This window comes from Triturus cristatus, chromosome 6 (genome assembly GCF_964204655.1).
Source record: "Triturus cristatus chromosome 6, aTriCri1.1, whole genome shotgun sequence".
Taxonomy (NCBI): Eukaryota; Metazoa; Chordata; class Amphibia; order Caudata; family Salamandridae; genus Triturus; species Triturus cristatus.
In genome coordinates, this window is record NC_140589.1 from 23,176,980 (window position 1) to 23,197,244 (window position 20,265).

Genomic DNA, 20,265 nt, shown 5'->3' on the forward strand with positions numbered 1-20,265 from the left:
GGAGATAGACCTGTTCGCCACAAGCGAAAACGCAAAATGCCAAAGCTTTGCCGCCAGGTTCCCACATCCGCAGTCGCAGGGCAATGCGATATGGATGAACTGGTCCGGCAGATTTGCGTACGCTTTTCCCCCAGCGCCGTTGATACCGCTGGTGGCTCGCAAACTCAGACAACACTCCCTGACACTCGTCCTAGTTGCTCCTACGTGGGCACGCCAGCCATGGTACACCACCTTCCTCGAACTTTCCGTGGTGCCGCATCAAAGGCTGCGGATCAAACCCGCTCATTTGACGCAGAACCATGGAGAGATTCAGCACCCAGATCCAAAACAGCTGAACCTGGCAATCTGGCTCCTGAAGTCCTAGAGTTTGGCTATCTCAACCTGCCACCTGACTGTATGGACATCATCAAGGAGGCCAGAAGACCCACTACAAGAGCTTGCTATGCAGCCAAATGGAAAAGGTTCGTCATTTATTGCAGTAATAATGACATTAACCCGCTGGACGCATCCATCCAAAACATCATTTGCTACCTATTACACCTATACCGATGCAATCTGGCGTACACCTCTATACGTGTCCATTTGACCGCAATATCAGCCTATCTGCAAACCAGGCAGCACCTCTCTCTATTCAGAGTGCCTGCCATCAAAGCATTCTTGGAAGGACTCAAACGAGTCATTCCACCTAGTCACCCACCGGCTCCAATGTGGAACCTCAACCTGGTCCTCACACGCCTAATGGGTCCACCCTTTGAACCTCTACACTCATGCGAGATTCAATTCCTCACCTGGAAAGTAGCTTTCCTGGTAGCGATCACTTCCTTAAGAAGAGTTAGTGAACTCCAGGCACTAACCGTTCAAGAGCCATTTATACAGGTTCATGCCAACAGGGTCGTACTACGTACCAACCCAAAATTCATGCCCAAAGTAATATCGCAGTTCCACATGAATCAGACTATTGAACTGCCCGTTTTCTTCCAAAACCCGCAAACTGTCGCAGAAAGGGCACTCCATACACTAGATGTACGGAGGGCCCTCATGTACTACATCGACAGGACTAAACCCTTCAGGAAGACAAAACAACTGTTCGTTGCCTTTGCCCCGCACCACAAAGGTAACGCCATCTCCAAAGCAGGGATAGCCAGATGGATAGTTAAGTGTATTCAAATCTGTTATCAAAAGGCAAAACGCACATTAACTATTCCACCACGAGCCCACTCAACACGTAAGTTAGGGGCTTCCATGGCTTTTCTAGGAAATATTCCCCTGCATGATATATGCAGAGCAGCCACATGGTCCACTACACACACTTTTACTAAACACTATTGTGTAGATGTGCAGTCAAAACAGCAGGCAGCTGTAGGACAGGCTGTTCTAAAAACTCTTTTTCAGACCGCTGCAGCTGGCACGGGTAGCCGCCGCTAATAGAGGGCACTGCTATACATTCTATGCACAGATATGAATTCAGCAGCCCACATGCCTCGAACTGAATATGCTACTTACCAGTATGCATCTGTTCTTGGCATGTAGGGCTGCTGACATTCATATCGCCCTCCCTCCTCCCCGGCGCCTGTAGCAGCTGCAGCTCTCAGAATTACTGTAAAGCATGGTCATCACTTTCTGTATCTACTCCATCACTGCCACAATGGCGAAAAACAATCTGAGGATGGAGAGGATGCCCATGCGCACTGTAGTCCAGGGGAGGAGTCACCTATCCAAGGATACTTCGAAGACTCTTCCAGGACAACAACGTGCAAACATCCGGACCCAACACTAGGTGGCGATCTATGCACAGATATGAATGTCAGCAGCCCTACATGCCAAGAACAGATGCATACTGGTAAGTAGCATATTCATTTTGCAGGGAACAATAAATCAAGACTTTTCACTTAACTGCAATCAGTATGGGCAAGTTCAACAAATTTGACACTTAAAAAACCTTTTCCAGAAAAGAATGGAAAGCAGCTACTTTAGGCAGCGAGTCAAAAAGACCAGCAAGGGGGGGAGGAGCCAAGATGGCGACCGGGACGGCAGCGTAGACTCCCGGCTCCGTGAACCTCCGCATCCCGCACGGATATCCTGCCTGAGATCCTCAACCTGTGCTACGTGGTCGTGTTTCTGAAGGAGAGGGGCTCCCGACTGTGTGACTCCGAGGTTTCTAGCCGTGCTATCGCCGGAGAAAACTGCATCTGAACATTGCGGCCTGTGCGGCCCTGGAGCCGGGACATCGAGTGGACGCCGTGGCCGGGTGGCAGTGCGACAACTGCGGCCGGTGGTGACTGGGTGGAGTCGGCCCACCGGAGCGGTGCCAAACTCGGCCTACATTTCAGCGTGGTCACTTCTACTGCCCAGTGTAGCTGACCGAGTGCATGACCGGGGGTGCAAATCTTAGATCCTCCGGCGACTGCCCCTGCCTTGCTGGTGAGCTGCCCGGCCGCCGTCCGTATCCTGCCCCGATCATTGCGGGCCGCCCCCGGATTTCTACGGGAGCTGGTCCGTGGTGGGGACGACTGTTGCCCGTGACCACGGATAGTTTTTTGCCTGCCCCCGGAACCCGGTCACCCGCGACGTGGACATCGCGACGCTTGTCCCGGGGTCCCGGCCCCGGTGAGGGTCGGGCATACTTGGCGGCCATCTTGGGTCGATGAAGCCTACCATCCTGTCCGCTGGGCCGCAGCGGCCTGTGAGCGTACGATTTTTGGGAGTGTGGCGGCGAGATCACAGAGAGCTGAGCTGGGGTACGGCGACCTCCTCGAGGCTCTTGGTACTCTTCACTCCTCCTTGGTTCATGGTTTCGTGATCTTGGGGAGTAAGCTCGATGGTGTGGCGTCGGAGTTGGGGCAGTGGCGGCCCGCCTGTCCGCACGAACACAGAGTCTACCCACACTGCGCGCAGGAGGACGCTGTGGCGGCCACCCCTGAGGTTAGTACACGACTGGACGCCCCGGCCAGTGTGCTACAGTGTGTTCGACCTTCTGAGGGCCTGATCTGTCCCGGAGGCATTGGACCTGAGTGGGATGTGGTGGCCTCATCCCGTGCATGCCCTCCTGCGACCCAGAGACAACTCCAGCAACTAATGTCTGCTTTGGCTGCTTCTGCCTTCCTGAACCTTGCGTGCAGTGCAGATCCTGGGGCAGCACTGGGAAGCCTGTTTCCTCACGCGGCGGACTGTGTTGATGCTCAGAGACTTCCACCCCGCCCGTGTGCGTCGCTTCTCTGTCGTTGTTGGACATTCCTCTGCCTAGGAACATTGGGTATGGTGCTGGGTCGAGGGGTTGGCATGGGCAGAATTCCACAGAGTGGTCAGGGATGAGGCTGGCCCCTCGGGGGTGGTCGCCTAGTGGACGGGCGGGCTTGGGGTGGTGTGCTCTCCTGACATGGCTACGGGCACAATAGGTGCATAATGCTCCCCATCGTGGTTTGAGAAGATTGTTTTTGTGCTGTTCCTTGTTCACTTTAGGGGAACCTTACCGTGCGGGAGGGAGAAGCCGGGGGTCTGTTATGAAGGCCCTCCTCCAGTTTATAAATACTTTCTCTACCCCCCCGTCTGGTGGGGGTCCTTTCCTACTTCTTTTTCCCTATTCTCCTACATTTCGGGTCTGGTTCCAGGGCGACAGGCACACTGCTGGGGGGGGGGGGCCGTACTCATCTGCAGAGGTGCAGGGTTGGGGGAGGGGATTCTGTATTCTTTCATCTTTTTTTCCATGGCCTCCTTTTTCTTCTCTGATTCTTTTTGTTTTTCTTTTTCTGGGATCAGCGTGATACACCTCCTTTTGCTATGCCTCGTTGCCGTTCCATGTGTTCACAACTTCCGGGGTGTTCTTGGGGAGTTCTGGCGGGGGACTGCGGGCGCAACTGTATACTATGTTTTTCCCCATCCTGATGTTCTTGTGTTTGCGCCATTGACCGAATAGATTGCTGTAAATCGCTAACGTTCATTACTCTGCATATCCGTGATCGTTGTTTTAAAATTGCTTGTCACCTGATCCTTCTGCTTTGTTTCATCATAAAATGAAAACCTCTTTCTCCTGGTGCCCTACTTACGCTGTTCACAGTATTAGCAGTACGATTTTGCTCCCCGAAGTGCTGCCTGTGTTTATACTTGTCGTTATTGCTCTGATTGCTTAGCGGCCGGCCCTGGGGGGTTGTAGGCCCATACTTGTTCTTATTGAACTGTCAATAAAGGTTTTCAAAAAAAAAAAAAAAAAAAAAAAAAAGAAGACCAGCAAGGTCCAAAGAAACAGTGACCTCAGCAGGTGAAGCAGTCTCCAGTCCATTCCCAGTGTCTGTGGTTCCTTGCCATTGACTTCTGTGGAGTGGTTCCGATGCACCTCAATGAGAAAGATCCACCACAGGGTTCCGGGGGTATAGCATTATAGTAAATCAAGTTGTTTCACTCAGCCAAAAACAAGCATTGTCAAATTCCCCAAATTTTAAGCTAGTTGGATTGTGGTCGCGTAGTCATTTTAGGTGATCAACCCCAGCAGAGAGCCAGTCAGGGGACCCAGCCAGGTCCTTAGAAACTGTTACCTCAGCAGGTGAAGCAGTCTTCAGGCAGTTCCAGGCACTGTTCTCCTTTGCAGGGCTATCCTATGGAAGTGGTCCTGATGCAAGGTATGAAGGATGCTGACGATGCAGTTAGGTTGACGGACGTCATGTTGCGACTACTCCTTGGTCCACGAAGGGTGTGAGGCGGTCCTGGTCACAGGGTCGACATCCCTTGAGTCAATTTGGTGTTGGCAGAAGTCCAGTCACCCAGTATCGCAGTCACAGGCTAATCCTTTTTGAGGCGATGACTCGTCTTCTGGGAGTCCCGGCTGCACATCAGCAACACTCCTGGACTCAACAAACTCTGGTGCTGCTTTGTGTGTTGGGTCTTTGTCCCTGGTGCTGCACGGCGACAGGTTGAAGATTCTGGGTTACCAACTTACCCCAGCTGACTTCTCGGCTGTTGTCCCTGTGCTGTGAACAGAAGGTCAGCTCACTGACCCTTGGAGTCTCTTGGCTTTCTCTGGGCTCTGGAGATGGCGTCTCCTCGTGGCGGGCACAGCAGGCACACTCCCTCGCTAGCACTAGGTTCAGCAGGTGCAGTCTGTGTTGGTGCGGCCTCTTTGTCAGTTCCACAATGCAGCAGGGCATTGATTGAAATGGCAAAGTTGAGTTTAGGGCCGTCTCAAGACACTCTTCCCCAATGCAGTTTTCCATACAAAAATTGGACACTGCTAAAGCCAAAATGGATAAACGGAAGTACACCAAATTTGGCAGAAAGCTGGAGGTTTGTAATTTAGTGTAAATCCAGTCAGTATTTATTGAGAAATTACATTTTAAAATGTATGTATACATCATGCTGCTGAAGATCTGCAGATCCCACAGATCTAAAGATAAGATCTGATTGCCTGTCTGTGACGGGGCACCAAGAAGGGACGTAACACGGAGTCGTGTTAGTTTAGGTTTTATTGCTATCAGTTTTCGTTTAGTTCGACTTGTCAGTCTTTCTCGGGCAAAAGGGGCGGGATCCGTGATGAGAGGAGGGTCAAGGTCTTGAGGCCGTCTTCTCCCACGGAGGGGTTCCGGCTTCTCTTCTCCCAACGTCCGCCCTCGCCGGTCCCCAGAAGGAAAGAGAAGGGGCTTATTAGGTTTTGCGTATTAGAGTTTGCACCTAACACCAGGGCCAGGGGAGTGAGGAACCACCTTGTGAGTGCCACAAATAATAGACTCAAGTGATAGCAAACGTGAGGGGGGGGGTAAACGCAAATAAGGTCTAGGGAGAAACCCTGCGGTCGCCGATTACCGTGGACGGTCCCGCCTCCCTATCCAGCCCGCTACCCGGTCCCGTACCTGTCCTAGCCACGCTCCTCCCCCGGGAACATGGCAGGGCGCTTCGCCGGATCCGTATCCTGCGGTCCTCTCCACCTCCGTCCTTCCGCTGTACTCCGCTCCCGCTGTACTGGCTCCGCTGCTCCTCGCTCTCTTTCTCGCCGTGGTCCTCGCTCTGTTCGACTCCAATACTCCTCCTGGGCTCGCCGTCCGCCGACTTCCTGGTTCCACCCACGTTTGTAGGTCCTCGCGTCGTGACGTCCTCGCTGGGCGGGCCGTGTGATTCTGGGAACTCCCAGTTAAAGGGCCCGGCACCCATCCGAAAAAGCTGATCCTCTGCTGCCGAATCCCACTCATCCTGCGGACAGGGGAGAAGGTTAGAGACCCGTGTGAGCGGGGTCCACCACTCATTGTCTTCAGTAGCCCCCTGGGCAGTGCTCGCAGTCCCGTCACACTGTCATCATGTCAACAAAGATGTGTCGGCAGTCATTTTAGGACTCATAAGCATAAAGGGGGGCAGGGTAGGGATAACCTACCCCCTTAGCCTAGTGTGGGCCTCGGAGGAATACAAAGCCAAAAACTGTATTTTTACACGGGTAACGTGGATCCGCAGCACTGATATCATTTTTTTGAAAAGCCATCTCCTGCCCTTTTTATTTTTAAGCATCCCATTGTGGGCCAGCCCCGGGGGGGTCGCCACAATTACTTTTAGGGGGGGGGTTAGTCCCAACCACTGGCAATTTTAGGCCCCAGCGCTGCTTTCCTTTATTTGGCGGGGGGTTCGCACAAAGCCCGCTCCCTGAGCCATTGTTATTCCTTGATGACGCCATCCCCTCTGAGCCAATTGTTTTTTTAGGGAGAGGGAGCACGCGTGGTCCTCATCCCAAACCATTTTTAGGCCCAATGGAACCCCATCTCTGAGGCCGATTGCCTTTTTGAGGTGCAGGGATACGTGCTCGCCCCTCCTAGTGATTTCCCCCCTCCTCCCGCCATTCCCTGGGGCTAATTTATTTTTTGGGGGGAGGGGGGTGATTGGCACCCCCATCACTCTCTTAGTCATCCTGTGGCCCCAGGACCACATTCCCCTGGAGCCAATGGCATGCAGTGTCCCTGGGATCCCATCCAGTGGGACATTGTGCTGTTCCCTGCCTGGGAGAGAGTGGGCAGGAATACTAAATTAATTCCACTGTCCACACTCTCCCAGGGCAACAAACAGAGCTTTGATTCTGACTGGAAGGTGTAGAGAACAAAGCTGCTCCCTCCGGGCAAGAGCAAAAAACAGATGGGTGCTGGCTAGGCAGCCCACACACAAAATATGTGGTGGGCGCCGGGACACCCACGGTATAAGTAAAACGGCTGGCTTCTGCCCGCACCCACAATGGGTGCTGACTGCTGAGCTGAGGGGGCTGCGAGGCTTCCCAGGCGGCTCCCAACTTTAGAAAAGTGTGGGTGCTCCAGATGGGCAGCTTAGGTAAGAGTAAAATCGCAGATTCCTGCCGGCACGCACAGTTGGTGCTGGCGGGGTAGCCGCGGGGGCCTTCGGTTTCCCTTGCTGCCCCCTATGTTGATCATGTTGTGGGTGCCTTTGGGCAATCACTGTAACATGCTCGCTGGCTCCCACTAGCATCCAGTATGGGTGCAAGCTGGGGAGCCGGCAGGGGCCGTAGAGTTCTCAGGCTCCCGTGACCCCAAACATTTGGCATGTTGTGGGGGCACTGGGTGCGCACAGGTACACCCATAAAAATATTTTTTAAAAGAATAATGAATGAGCACCAGGAGCCACTCATTTGCTATTCACCTGGTGTGTGGGGAGGGGCATGCGCCCGAGGGGGGATGGGTGCAGACTGAGCACCCAGCCCGATGCCGTGCTTGACGATAGACATCTTAATTAAAGTTTTAAATAAATAGACACTTTTCTGAAAAACTTTTAGTGAGGTTATGGTTAGGAGCTGCTAATTACTTCCCTTATTAAATCACTCAGGACATGTTCGATGACCTAATTGATAGCATTGTTGCAACATCTGAAAGGACATCAATGATAAGACAGGGGCACGAGCTATAGTTACGTTAGGGCACAGAGATAATAACTGGTTAATTTCAGTAGTTTTGTTAGTTTAAATCAATATGTTTTAACTGACATTTTCACCTACCTATAACTTTCCTTTGACCTTTGGTTTTTTCCAGCAAATTCAAACTTTATTTTAATGTTAAGTAAAATATTAAAATTGCGATCGATAAATGCACTTTGACCTTTGTGTTTTTTCAGTAAATAAATAAATGATGTAGGTGCTGGGGTAGTTGTGTGCACCTCCTGTGTGTCCTGTGTACTGAAGTTGTCCTCTCTGTCTGCAGGTCCTCGCGTACTCTTGTGTTTACAGCTACTACAACCAGGACACCGAGAAGATGGACATCATGGAGCAGCAGACGGACAACCTGGAGCTTCACACCAGCGCCTTGCAGATCCTCTTGGGTAAGGAAGGCGCTGTGTCGCATGGTATGGTCATGTTGTAACCCCTCACTTGCAGTGTCCCTGGTGCAGCGTGGCCTAAGGATGGAGATCAATCCAGATCAAAGTACAGAGACGCCCTGAAAGAAACCGGAAAGACGGCAGGACTAACCTCAAGCCATCCCTAATGATGTGATAGTAGAAACCACTCCTACATTGTGAGCCGACCTCTCAGCCCCTTCTTTCTCCCACCTGTGATTCCTACCTGATGCTGACATTCTTCCCATGATGGACTTCTTCTATAAACCCTTCCACCCGGCATCGAGTAATGCATAGCCCAGGTCACTGAAGCCCACTGCCCCTCTCCTCCCCTGGGTCTAGTCTCTGTTACCGTCTTATAGCGTCTGTCATGGTCCTAATGTTCCCTTATTTATAAAACTGTGTAAAACTATCCTCCCTTCCTTATCTCTCCATGGCCCAACTTCAGGCCACAGTGAGCAGAAAGCTTTGTTTTGCATGCATTTTCCCTTTTATTGCATTTCGTTGCTAGTGGTTTGGTACAGCTGATCTGGCCACAGTATTTGCTTTTCTATGCTCACGATTTCTGCTGTTCTAAATGAGAAACCCCATTTCCTTTCTGACTTTACCTCATTCACCTGTTGGCTGGTTCTCTTGGACTGATGATCAGTCGTTGCAACTAGTTTCTAAAGAGAAGATCTTTTAATTCTGTCCTTCAGCTTCAAAGTGTTCGCCTCTAGTGTCTTCAGCTTCAAAGTGTACGCCTCTAGTGTCTTCAGCTTCAGAGTGTACGCCTCTAGTGTCTTCAGCTTCAGAGTGTACGCCTTTAGTGTCTTCAGCTTCAGTGTGTTCGCCTCTAGTGTCTTCAGCTTCAGTGTGTTCGCCTCTAGTGTCTTCAGCTTCAGAGTGACAGCCTTTAGTGTCTTCAGCTTCAGAGTATCAGCCTTTAGTGTCTTCAGCTTCAGTGTGTTCGCCTCTAGTGTCTTCAGCTTCAGTGTGTTCGCCTCTAGTGTCTTCAGCTTCAAAGTGTACGCCTCTAGTGTCTTCAGCTTCAAAGTGTTAGCCTTTAGTGTTCAGCTTCAAAGTGTTAGCCTTTAGTGTTCAGCTTCAAAGTGTTAGCCTTTAGTGTTCAGCTTCAAAGTGTTAGCCTTTAGTGTCTTCAGCTTCAAAGTGTTAGCCTTTAGTGTCTTCAGCTTCAAAGTGTTAGCCTTTAGTGTCTTCAGCTTCAAAGTGTTCGCCTTTAGTGTCTTCAGCTTCAGAGCGTTCGCCTTTAGTATCTTCGGCTTCAAAGCATTAGCCTTTAGTGTCTTCAGCTTCAAAGCGTTAGCCTTTAGAGTCTTCAGCTTCAGAGTGTTCGCCTTTCGTGTCTTCAGCTTCAGAGCGTTCACCTTTCGTGTCTTCAGCTTCAAAGTGTTCGCCTTTAGTGTCTTCAGCTTCAGAGCGTTCGCCTTTCGTGTCTTCAGCTTCAGAGTGTTCGCCTCTAGTGTCTTCAGCATCAGTGTGTTCGCCTCTAGTGTCTTCAGCATCAGTGTGTTCGCCTCTAGTGTCTTCAGCTTCAAAGTGTACGCCTCTAGTGTCTTCAGCTTCAAAGTGTTAGCCTTTAGTGTCTTCAGCTTCAAAGTGTTAGCCTTTAGTGTTCAGCTTCAAAGTGTTAGCCTTTAGTGTTCAGCTTCAAAGTGTTAGCCTTTAGTGTCTTCAGCTTCAAAGTGTTAGCCTTTAGTGTCTTCAGCTTCAAAGTGTTAGCCTTTAGTGTCTTCAGCTTCAGAGTGTTCGCCTTTAGTGTCTTCGGCTTCAAAGTGTTCGCCTTTAGTGTCTTCGGCTTCAAAGTGTTCGCCTTTAGTGTCTTCGGCTTCAAAGTGTTAGCCTTTAGTGTCTTCAGCTTCAAAGCGTTAGCCTTTAGTGTCTTCAGCTTCAGAGCGTTCGCCTTTCGTGTCTTCAGCTTCAGAGCGTTCGCCTTTTGTGTCTTCAGCTTCAGAGCGTTCGCCTTTCGTGTCTTCAGCTTCAAAGTGTTCGCCTTTAGTGTCTTCAGCTTCAGAGCGTTCGCCTTTCGTGTCTTCAGCTTCAAAGTGTTAGCCTTTAGTGTTCAGCTTCAAAGTCTTAGCCTTTAGTGTTCAGCTTCAAAGTGTTAGCCTTTAGTGTTCAGCTTCAAAGTGTTCGCCTTTAGTGTCTTCAGCTTCAAAGTGTTAGCCTTTCGTGTCTTCAGCTTCAGAGCGTTCGCCTTTCGTGTCTTCAGCTTCAGAGCGTTCGCCTTTCGTGTCTTCAGCTTCAGAGCGTTCGCCTTTCGTGTCTTCAGCTTCAAAGTGTTCGCCTTTAGTGTCTTCAGCTTCAGAGCGTTCGCCTTTCGTGTCTTCAGCTTCAAAGTGTTAGCCTTTAGTGTTCAGCTTCAAAGTGTTAGCCTTTAGTGTCTTCAGCTTCAAAGTGTTAGCCTTTAGTGTCTTCAGCTTCAGAGCGTTCGCCTTTAGTGTCTTAGGCTTCAAAGCGTTCGCCTTTAGTGTCTTCGGCTTCAAAGCGTTCGCCTTTAGTGTCTTCAGCTTCAAAGTGTTCGCCTTTAGTGTCTTCAGCTTCAAAGCGTTAGCCTTTAGTGTCTTCAGCTTCAGAGCGTTAGCCTTTAGTGTCTTCAGCTTTAGAGCGTGAGCCTTTCGTGTCTTCAGCTTCAAAGCGTTCGCCTTTCGTGTCTTCAGCTTCAAAGTGTTCGCCTTTAGTGTCTTCAGCTTCAGAGCGTTCGCCTTTCGTGTCTTCAGCTTCAGAGCGTTCGCCTTTCGTGTCTTCAGCTTCAGAGCGTTCGCCTTTCGTGTCTTCAGCTTCAAAGCGTTCGCCTTTAGTGTCTTCAGCTTCAAAGTGTTCGCCTTTAGTGTCTTCAGCTTCAGAGCGTTTGCCTTTCGTGTCTTCAGCTTCAGAGCGTTTGCCTTTCGTGTCTTCAGCTTCAGAGCGTTCGCCTTTCGTGTCTTCAGAGCGTTCGCCTTTCGTGTCTTCAGAGCGTTCGCCTTTCGTGTCTTCAGAGCGTTCGCCTTTCGTGTCTTCAGAGCGTTCGCCTTTCGTGTCTTCAGAGCGTTCGCCTTTCGTGTCTTCAGAGCGTTCGCCTTTCGTGTCTTCAGAGCGTTCGCCTTTCGTGTCTTCAGAGCGTTCGCCTTTTGTGTCTTCAGAGCGTTCGCCTTTCGTGTCTTCAGCTTCAGAGCGTTTGCATTTCGTGTCTTCAGAGCGTTCGCCTTTCGTGTCTTCAGCTTCAGAGCGGTCGCCTTTCGTGTCTTCAGCTTCAGAGCGTTCGCCTTTCGTGTCTTCAGCTTCAGAGCGGTCGCCTTTTGTGTCTTCAGCTTCAGAGCGTTCGCCTTTCGTGTCTTCAGCTTCAGAGCGGTCGCCTTTCGTGTCTTCAGCTTCAGAGCGGTCGCCTTTAGTGTCTTCAGCTTGTTGGCTGGGTGTTAGATGGTACCACCAACAGGCATTCCACCTCATTTGACGTTGAAAGGGAGTCTTTGTATCAAGGCTTACTCTAAGTGAGATGGGAAGCCTGGACTTGGGTCCATATATCACTATGCCATTTGGCCTCAATCTAAACCGCATAGATGAGGCTCGACAAGGTCAAACCCTGTCCATGTTGGTTGTTTTCCCATACAGTGTGGATGTGGCCTGGTATTTTGGGCTTTACTGAGTTATGTATTGTTGTGGCACCTTGAGCGAAAAATCAGATGGACTAGAATACAAGTGGGGTCAGTTCAAGTGGCTGAGATTATTTCAGCACTCCAGCCATCACTTTCTGTCCTTTTCTGACAGAAATTGGATTTGCTCCTGAAGAATCTCTTGTGGCATTATTTATATTGGACATACCAACTCTATTTTTTTCCCATTAGAATAGTTGTTTTTTCTGTATTTAAGAACCTGCTGCATATCGGCACGGCCTGCTCACTCTATGTGAAAGCTCAGGATTGCTACATCCATTTATCGGCTTCTCGGTAACCAGCAGCTCAGTCAACATATTCCTGTCCCTTGAACTACACTTCTTTCAGTTGTGCACAGACATTGTTTCTGTACAGCTGAATTGGGGAAAAGCCTATTAGCTTAATTTTAGGGGGAAAGCTTATGTGTTTATTCTGAGCCCAAAAAACACATTTTAAGCCATGCACAAACATGGTTTTAGAAGATTTATACACTCCCACCACCTGACCCATGGTCAGCACGACTGTGAAATACTCAAAGCAGAAACCGAGATGAAGATGCACCTTTTTCTGGAGAAGAATCCATCAGGAGTGCATCAAAAGTCTTACAGTCCCGCTTGTGGACCTCTGTGGATAAAAAGATTGCACTGCCTCTGGGATTCATGCAGTGTTCTGTGCACAAACAAACAGTGATGATTGATGCCTATTGAAAAATAGGACGTATGCAGCCAATGGGTATAATACGGTCACCAAGGAAAATGTTCATTCTGTCAAAATGCGTGCATTACGTGTCCGACACTCTTTGAGTGTATGGGAGCATTCGGATAGAGCGCCCTTCTTCGTTATTCATGCACTAGCAGACGCTCTTGTGCGTAGGAGTCACCTGGATGGTCAGGCCCTTAGAAAGATCCTGCATATATGAGATGCAGCTACCAAATGTTAATAAAAGCACTGTCATTTCAGGTATGGTAGAATATTGCATTAACAATGACTGAATTCAATATATTATTTTATTCAACATGAAGACATTGATTTATTCATTGTCGAGCTAGCTTTTTTATTCCAATTTTCAGCATTTGATCTTGAGGTTTAACAGCAAACAAGTGCTTCGCCCCTTACCAGGCGCACAGGCCTCAGCCTTTTTCAAGACTAATAATTCAAAAACATTTCTTAATTATTGATAAAGGGAAAAGGAGTTTTTTTTTTTTTAGACATTGACCCAACATGACTGTTAATTTACACAAAAATCTATTTAATTTACTCTTTGTTAATATAATATTCTACCATACATGAAATTACCGATGGATACTTCTAACTGTGGATTCCTCACCTTGTGAATATCCTCCTGCACCAGCCTGGATCAGGAAACACCATAAGCCGTGTGTGTGCACATTGGTAGGAGGTGCCGTGTGGCCCCGCACGGACTACGTTACACTCTTGAAGTGACGAACGGAGCCACATATAAACGCCACCTATGTACGCTGACATGAGATTCTTTCAGTAGCTTCTCTGCGACCTCCTATGCGCAGCCCATGAGCTGTTTGGAAGGACCAGTGTGCAGATTCCTGAATTGGGACCTTTTTAGGAGACCATTCCACAGAACAGGGAGGTGAGGAATCTGCAGTTATAGTATGCACCAGAAAGAGCATTACAGAAGGTAAGTAATATATCTGATAAAGACTACTAGCCGCAGATTCCTTAACGTAGAGTTATCCCCCGGCGTGAGACTGGACCTGAAAAACTTTCTTTGCCCCAGCATCTCTGCGCGTCGGTGGGCGGTACAACGCAACTCCGCCCTGACGTCCGGGGGCGTGACGTCAGCGAGGTTACATAAGCCCCACCCTGGCGTCCTGACATCAGTTTCCTTCTTTTCTGCGTGCAACGCGGATCCGGATCGTGTCCCTGTCCTGTTTTCAGACCTTCTTTTCACGCTTTTGCGTGGTGGGACAGTGTGTGAATGCCTCCGGGCTTTAAGGCGTGCTCGTCTTGCGCGCGTCAGATGTCGGTGACGGAACCTCATCCTATTTGCATGTGGTGTTTGGGCGAGCACCATGATTCCACGGACTGCGACGCTTGCCAGCCTGTGAAGCCTAAGTCCCAGCGGGAGCGTCAGATGAAGCTCCTCTCAGCCCGGTCGTCCAGATCTGTGTCGTCCCTGCGTCCGTCCCCCACGGAAGAATCCAAGCATCGCCGCTTCCGGCATCGCCCATCACGGAGGCCCCTAGGGCGTCGCTCGCCCGTCGGTAAGTCTTATAGCTGGTCTCCGATGTCTGGTCCCCGCTCTGCGGAGGGCAGTTGTTCTCCACGGGACATGCGGCCTCATTCGTCACCACCCTTCCCGCCGTTTCCCGGCGCCGGGGCGACTAGGGCCAAAATGGAGGCCTATGATGCGGCTCTGCAGGCTTCCTTGGCCCCTCCTCCTCCTCTTCCTGGGACGTCCGTGGATCACTTGCCACGTGCGGCGCCTTTCGCGGCGGCGCAGTCGCCGAAGGGTTCGGCTTCAGGTTCTGGAGGTGTGGTGTCATCGGGGTGCAGCCCTACGGGTTTCCCCTCTTTGGCCCACGGCGCCTCTGCCTCACCGCAAACCCCCAAGGGGGTCCCTGTGGTGTCGCGGGGACTCGCAGCTCGCCTCCGAGTCCTCCTCGGTCTTCTGGGCAGGTGGCGGCCTTGCCAGAAGCCGAGCTGACGCCGCTCAGGCGCCGACGGCTGTCGACCCTGGCGGCGTCACGGTGCTGGCTAGAGGCCGGGGCGTGTCCCTCTCGTCTTTCCACGCAGGCGGCTGCTTCATCGGAAGTCGAGTCGGCGCCGTTCTTTTGCCGACCTGGAGCCGACCCCACCCCACTCTCCTAGGGTGCAAGTGGTCGAAGAGGTCCTCTCGGCGTCCCCTCCGGTCGACCTCACGCCGGCGCCTGTTGCGGACTCCACGGCGCTGTGCCGGCGTCGGGTCATCTCCGGAGGCCCCCTCCTCCCCGTAGGTTCGTCAACTTTTTGTCTCTTCTTCCCCGGAGACAGGCCGCCGCGTCGTGGCTTTTCCCCTGGCCTCTTCCAGGGAGGGCTCTTCCCCGTCCCCGTGGCCACAACCTTACCCAGAGGCATCCCAGGTCCCCCACTCGTCCGTCAATCTTCAACCATTCCGAGGCTGTCCATTTCTTCCTACAGCTGGATTCGGGGATGACCGGCTTAGTTTACAGCCGTTGCCCACGGAGGAATTGCTCTTCCCCCCCCCCATGGCACCCTACGGAGGCGTGTGCAGCCTTTGCCCGGGCCATTTCCACGGCCGCTGGCATTTTGCACATGGGCGACCCTGCCACCCCATTCCCTACGGACCATTTGCTGGAGGTTCTCCATCAGGCCTCTAGTGGGCGAGAGCTGCTTCTTCCCTTCGAAGCTTCGCTCCATAATTCTCTTCTGGGGGCCTGGGGGCGTCCTGCCACGGGGTGTCCGGTGCCCTAGTCTCTCCTCCACCGCCCTGCTCCGCACGACCCAGTCTGCCTTTCTTTCCACCCTTCTACCCAGGGCCCTCTTCTGCAGACTGCTTTTCCTTCCTTACCTTTGGTGTGGTTTCCTCCGTCATGGGAGGCCCAATGGTTAGATTCATGGGGGCGGAACCTCTTCGCTTCCTCTAGAGCTGCTTTGCGAGCGCTCAACACACTGTGTGTGTTGGCCAGGGCTACTTCCAGCTTGTGGGATTCCGTGGAGTCCCTTTTGCCCCTCCGGACGGTGTCTACGCTGATCTGCGACGCCATGTGCTGGATGGCCGGGAGCTGGCCGCGTTTATTCTTCGTTCGCCCTGGATGTTTCTGATGCTCTTCCCGCACAACGGCCAGTTCAGTAGCTCTCCGGCGCCGTGCTTGGTTGAGGGATAGCGTTTTCCCTGAGAATGTAAGGGAGCGTCTCGTTGACCTGCCCTTTGATGGGGTGTTTTTGTTTAACACCTTGCAGGGCTCCATCCTCCTCCGTTCCCTCCGTAAACTTGGCTTGTCGGTCCTCAGCTGCTTTATGGGCGGCATTGTCCTACCCCTTTTTTCAGGGGTCTAGTGGCTTGGTTGGACCGTCTGTCTGTTCTGGTGTGTTGGCGTGCCTTCGAGTGCTTAAGTTGACCCTTTTCTTCTGTTGGCTGCTGGTACAGCCCCTTTGGATTTTGTGGTTCTTTGGTTGTGGCCCACCCATATGTGTCCTCAAGTTGGGTCTTCGGTGTGTTTTTTGATTGGCTGATTAACAAGCCGTCTGTGGTTCTATCTGCAGGTCCTTTATGTTCTGTCCTCTGCTGCGGGATTTTTCCCTAAGAGGTGTTCCCATATTTTCCTGGGACGTATTAGGCCCTATGTGGGGTACTTGTAGCTATTGGATAGCTCTGTCTTGCGCTGGGGAGGTATGCTTGCCCCTTTTCGGGTTCCCTACCTTTCTTGGCATCACTGTATACCGCTGGTGCAGTCACTTGTATCTTGTGTGGGCGCAGCTTGCGCTGCTCCGGGTTCCGTCATTCTCGGTGTTCACTACATCGCTTGACAGTTTGACATGCTGTCCATGGTGTCGTGTTGTGGCGTTTCTGCCTTTGTGTCGGGCGTTTCGGCCTGGTCCTCTGTCTGGTGTTCCAGGGGGGCTGGGTTTCTACTGGCTTTCCTGTGTTCTGGTTGACTACTTGGTCCGTCCTCCTTGTCTTCCCCTTTTTCTCTTATGACTGGTGCCATTTCTCTTCGTGGGTCGGTGTGCGTCTATTGAACGATCCTCCCTTGGGGCTTGTTCTGCATTTCCTAAACTCTGCTCTCGGCCTGCGCCTGGCTTGTTCTGGGTTGTTGTGGGCTGTGCACGCCTGCTTGGGCTGGCCCACTGCCGTGGTCCTTGTTGTGCTACCTTGTGCCCCTGCCTCTTGTTCTGCTGGGGCTTTGCGCACCTGTGCCTTTCTTCTTCTACCTGCGTTCCTTGGTTGTGGAGCCGTTCCTGCCTTGCCTGCTTCCTTGCGGCTGATGCCTGTTCGGCTGTCCTCTGTCACTGTGTGTTTTCCTATGGCAGGCTCTGCCTCCGGTTCTGCCTGTTCTCCCTGGAGTTGGGGTCGTTCTTTCCTCCTGGGTGCTCCTCTGCGGCTGTCTGTCCCTACCAGGGGTGTGGCCTTTGTACCTTGCATGGGTTTGGGGTCTCCTGGCCTTCCCCTCGCCTGCCTGAGGCCCGGTGTTTCTTACTACTGGGAAGCTGTCACAGGTCCTCCACCCCTCTTTGGGTATGGCGTGGGTATCTATTCTACGTTCAGGAATCTGCGGCTCGTAGTCTCTATCAGATGTACAAGTTACTAACCTTTGGTAACGAAGTATCTGGTAGAGACGATTCAAGCCGCAGATTCCTTCACGGCCTGCCCTTCCTCCCTGTTCTGCGAGGACCTGTAGTTTGGTTTTCTGAACTCGCCTCCCTCCGGGTGGCTTATCTCCTGTGGGTGTCTGCTTCGCTTCTGCCCGGACAGGTTACTTTATTCTGCTTGATTGTTTCACCCCCTTTCCTTATGATACATGGTTGGTTGGTTCATGTGTGCTTCTCCTCCACCCTGTTTTATCTCCAGTGTAGGAGCCTGCTTTTACTCTTCTCCGTTTTACTTGCTTGGGGTTCTGCTTCCCTTGCAGTCCTCGGAGTTAGTTTTTTTTGTTTTGCCTGTACCTCGGCCTTTTCGCTCCTTCCAGGGGATATGGCCCTCCTCGATGGTGTTGTTTGGGGGTGGTTTGCTGTTCCTCCTTTGTCCCGGGCTTGTTGCCCTTCACTGTTGTGGATCGTGATTGCAGTCTCTCACTTTTTCACATGCTTCTGCCTCCGGGGAGGTTGTCGCCTTGATTGGCGAAGTTGTTCTTCAGAGCGGTGCTCTGCTCATTTACTGCTATGGCTTTCACCGCTATGGCTTCTGTGCCTTCGTGCTTGGCCCTTGTCCAACTGGTGCTGTTCCTCACCTTTCGTTTCTATCTTTTCTGTTTCACTGATTTTTCGCACACTGTTCCCACACTCTCCACAGTTTTGTTTGTGGGGCTTATGTAACCTCGCTGACGTCACGCCCGCGGACGACGTCAGGGTGGAGTCGCGTGGTACCGCCCCCGGCGCGCAGAGATGCTGGGGCAAAGAAAGTTTTCCGGGTCCAGTCTCAAGCCTGGGGATAATTGTACATTAAGGAATCTGCGGCTAGAATCGTCTCTACCAGATACATCGTTTCCGATGGTAAGCAACTTGTAGGTTCTTCATTAACTTTTTTGTGGCTGCTAACCAGACCTCAGTGCATTATCAATCATTCAATCAATCATAGCATTTGTAAAGCGCACTACATACCCGTGAGGGTCTCAAGGCGCTAGTGGGGGGGATGCTGCTACTGTTTGAAGAGCCAGGTCTTGAGGAGTCTCCGGACGGATAGAAGGTCTTCGGTCTGCCGTAGGTGGATGGGGGAGGGTGTTCCACGTCTTGGCGGCGAGGTGGTAGAATGATCTGCCGCCGGCGGTCACTCTTCGGATGCGGGGGATGGTGGTGAGGGCATGGTCTGCGGAGCGGAGCTGGCGGGCGGGGGTGTAGAGGCTGAGTCGTCTGTTGAGGTACGCTGGTCCGGTGTCGTGGAGTGCCTTGTGTGCGTGGGTGAGGAGCTTGAAGGTTATCCTCTTCTTGATGGGGAGCCAGTGCAGGTCTTTCAGGTGGGGTGTGATGTTGCTGCGGCGGGGGATGTCCAGGATCAGGGGAGCAGAGGCGTTCTGGATGCGTTGGAGTCGTTTCAGGAGTTTGGCCGGGGCTCCTGCGTAGAGTGCGTCCCAGGCCGAAGGGGTGGAGCCGAGGATGAGGACCTCCGTCTTGTCAGAGTTCAGCTTCAGTCGGCTGTTCCTCATCCAGTCGGCGACGGCCTTCATTCCTTCGGGTAGGTTGGTTCTGGTGGTGAGGGGGTCCTTGGTGAGCGAGAGGATCCTTGGTGAGCGAGAGGATCAGCTGGGTGTCGTCGGTATAGGAGATGATGTTTAGGTCGTGTAGTCGGGCGACGTGTGCGAGTGGTACCATGTAGACGTTGAATAACGTTGGGCTGTGAGATGAGCCTTGGTGTAAGCCGCAGATGATCTCGGCGGCTTTGGAGCGGAAGGGGGGTCGGCGGACGCTTACAAGTTGCTGCTGACCGCTGCCTATTATGGTCTTTGTATAATTGTGGCCATAACTGATCTATGTGCGAGCACGTAACTATATCTGGGCATGGGAAACCATAGGTCAGGCCTTCCTAGCTTACATGCAGATTTTAATTCATTTTCAGTTCTTGGGTTGTAAGCTGAGGATTGCACTTGAGGGTGCGACTGTTTTTTAGGGACTGTTGCCAGGACGTGGGCGGTGCAGTTCTCTAGGAAATAGCCATGTTTTCGACTGGTAGTGTAATTGCTCCTGGGTGCTTCTAATGTTGGCTGGTAGTGCGTTCCAGAGCTGGATGGCTTGTTCTGAGAAAGCAGTACCTCCCACGGATTTATTACGATAAGGTGGCATAAGTGCCGTGTCCTGTTTGGTATGTATTGTTTGAATTTAACTTGTAGGTATAGCGGTCCTTTTCTTTGGGTGGCTCTGTGGACAACGCAGAGTGCCTTGAACATTGCCCTTCTAGCTGTAAGTAGCTTGTGTAGTGTTTGCAGGACTAGAGTCAGGCGTCCTCTTGGGTAAAGCCTTAGAAGAAGCCATGTGCCAGATTTTGGGGGAGTTGTAATTTCCGTACGATGCATACGGGTGCACCAAGGTATAGGCTGTGTTCATAGTTGAGATGGAGTGTAAGGATGGTTTGCAGCTTATGTTGCTATCTGAGGTATGGGAAGATGCAAGGTAGTGTTTTTATTATGTACAAGGCACTCTGTGTTAGCGTGCGGTATAAAGGATCGGTTGGAATCTGTGGTTACTCCCAGGTTTCTAACTTCTCTTGATGATGTCCGAGGAACTTCAGGTTCCTTGAAGTTATGGCGTTGCCTGGTATGTTTGTCCGCAGGTCATAAGCTCAGTCTTTGCGGCAAGGGGTTGTAGGTGGTTATTCATTATTCATGTGTTTATGGCACGGAGGCAGTTATCGGGCTGTGATATGTAGATGGTTTCGGAGCTATCCATTTTTAATATGATTTAGATGTCATCTGCATAGTTGTACCAGGGAAGGTTAAATGGTTTAATTTAGTTTAGTGATGGGGATGGTTAGATGTTGAATATTAGTATTTGATGGACCTCTTGGGAGCCTCACACTGTTGTATGTGTGAGGAGGGGATGTGAAAAGGGGTAGGCAGACTACATATTTTTTTGTCTGTGAGATGAGAAGAAATCCATTCTAGAGCATTTACACAAATCACAGGTCAGTATAATGGCGCCAAGT

At 51.5% G+C, this 20,265-nt stretch overlaps 1 protein-coding gene across 1 annotated transcript in view; it reads left to right on the top strand.

The window, feature by feature from the left end:
• Positions 1-20,265, top strand: part of CUL9 (cullin 9) — a 751,325-nt gene that overhangs the window by 664,988 nt on the left and 66,072 nt on the right. Inside the window, exon 39 of the mRNA XM_085610160.1 lies at positions 8,169-8,286. Coding sequence (XP_085466286.1) covers positions 8,169-8,286 — 118 coding nt within the window. The remainder of the gene's footprint in view (positions 1-8,168; positions 8,287-20,265) is intronic.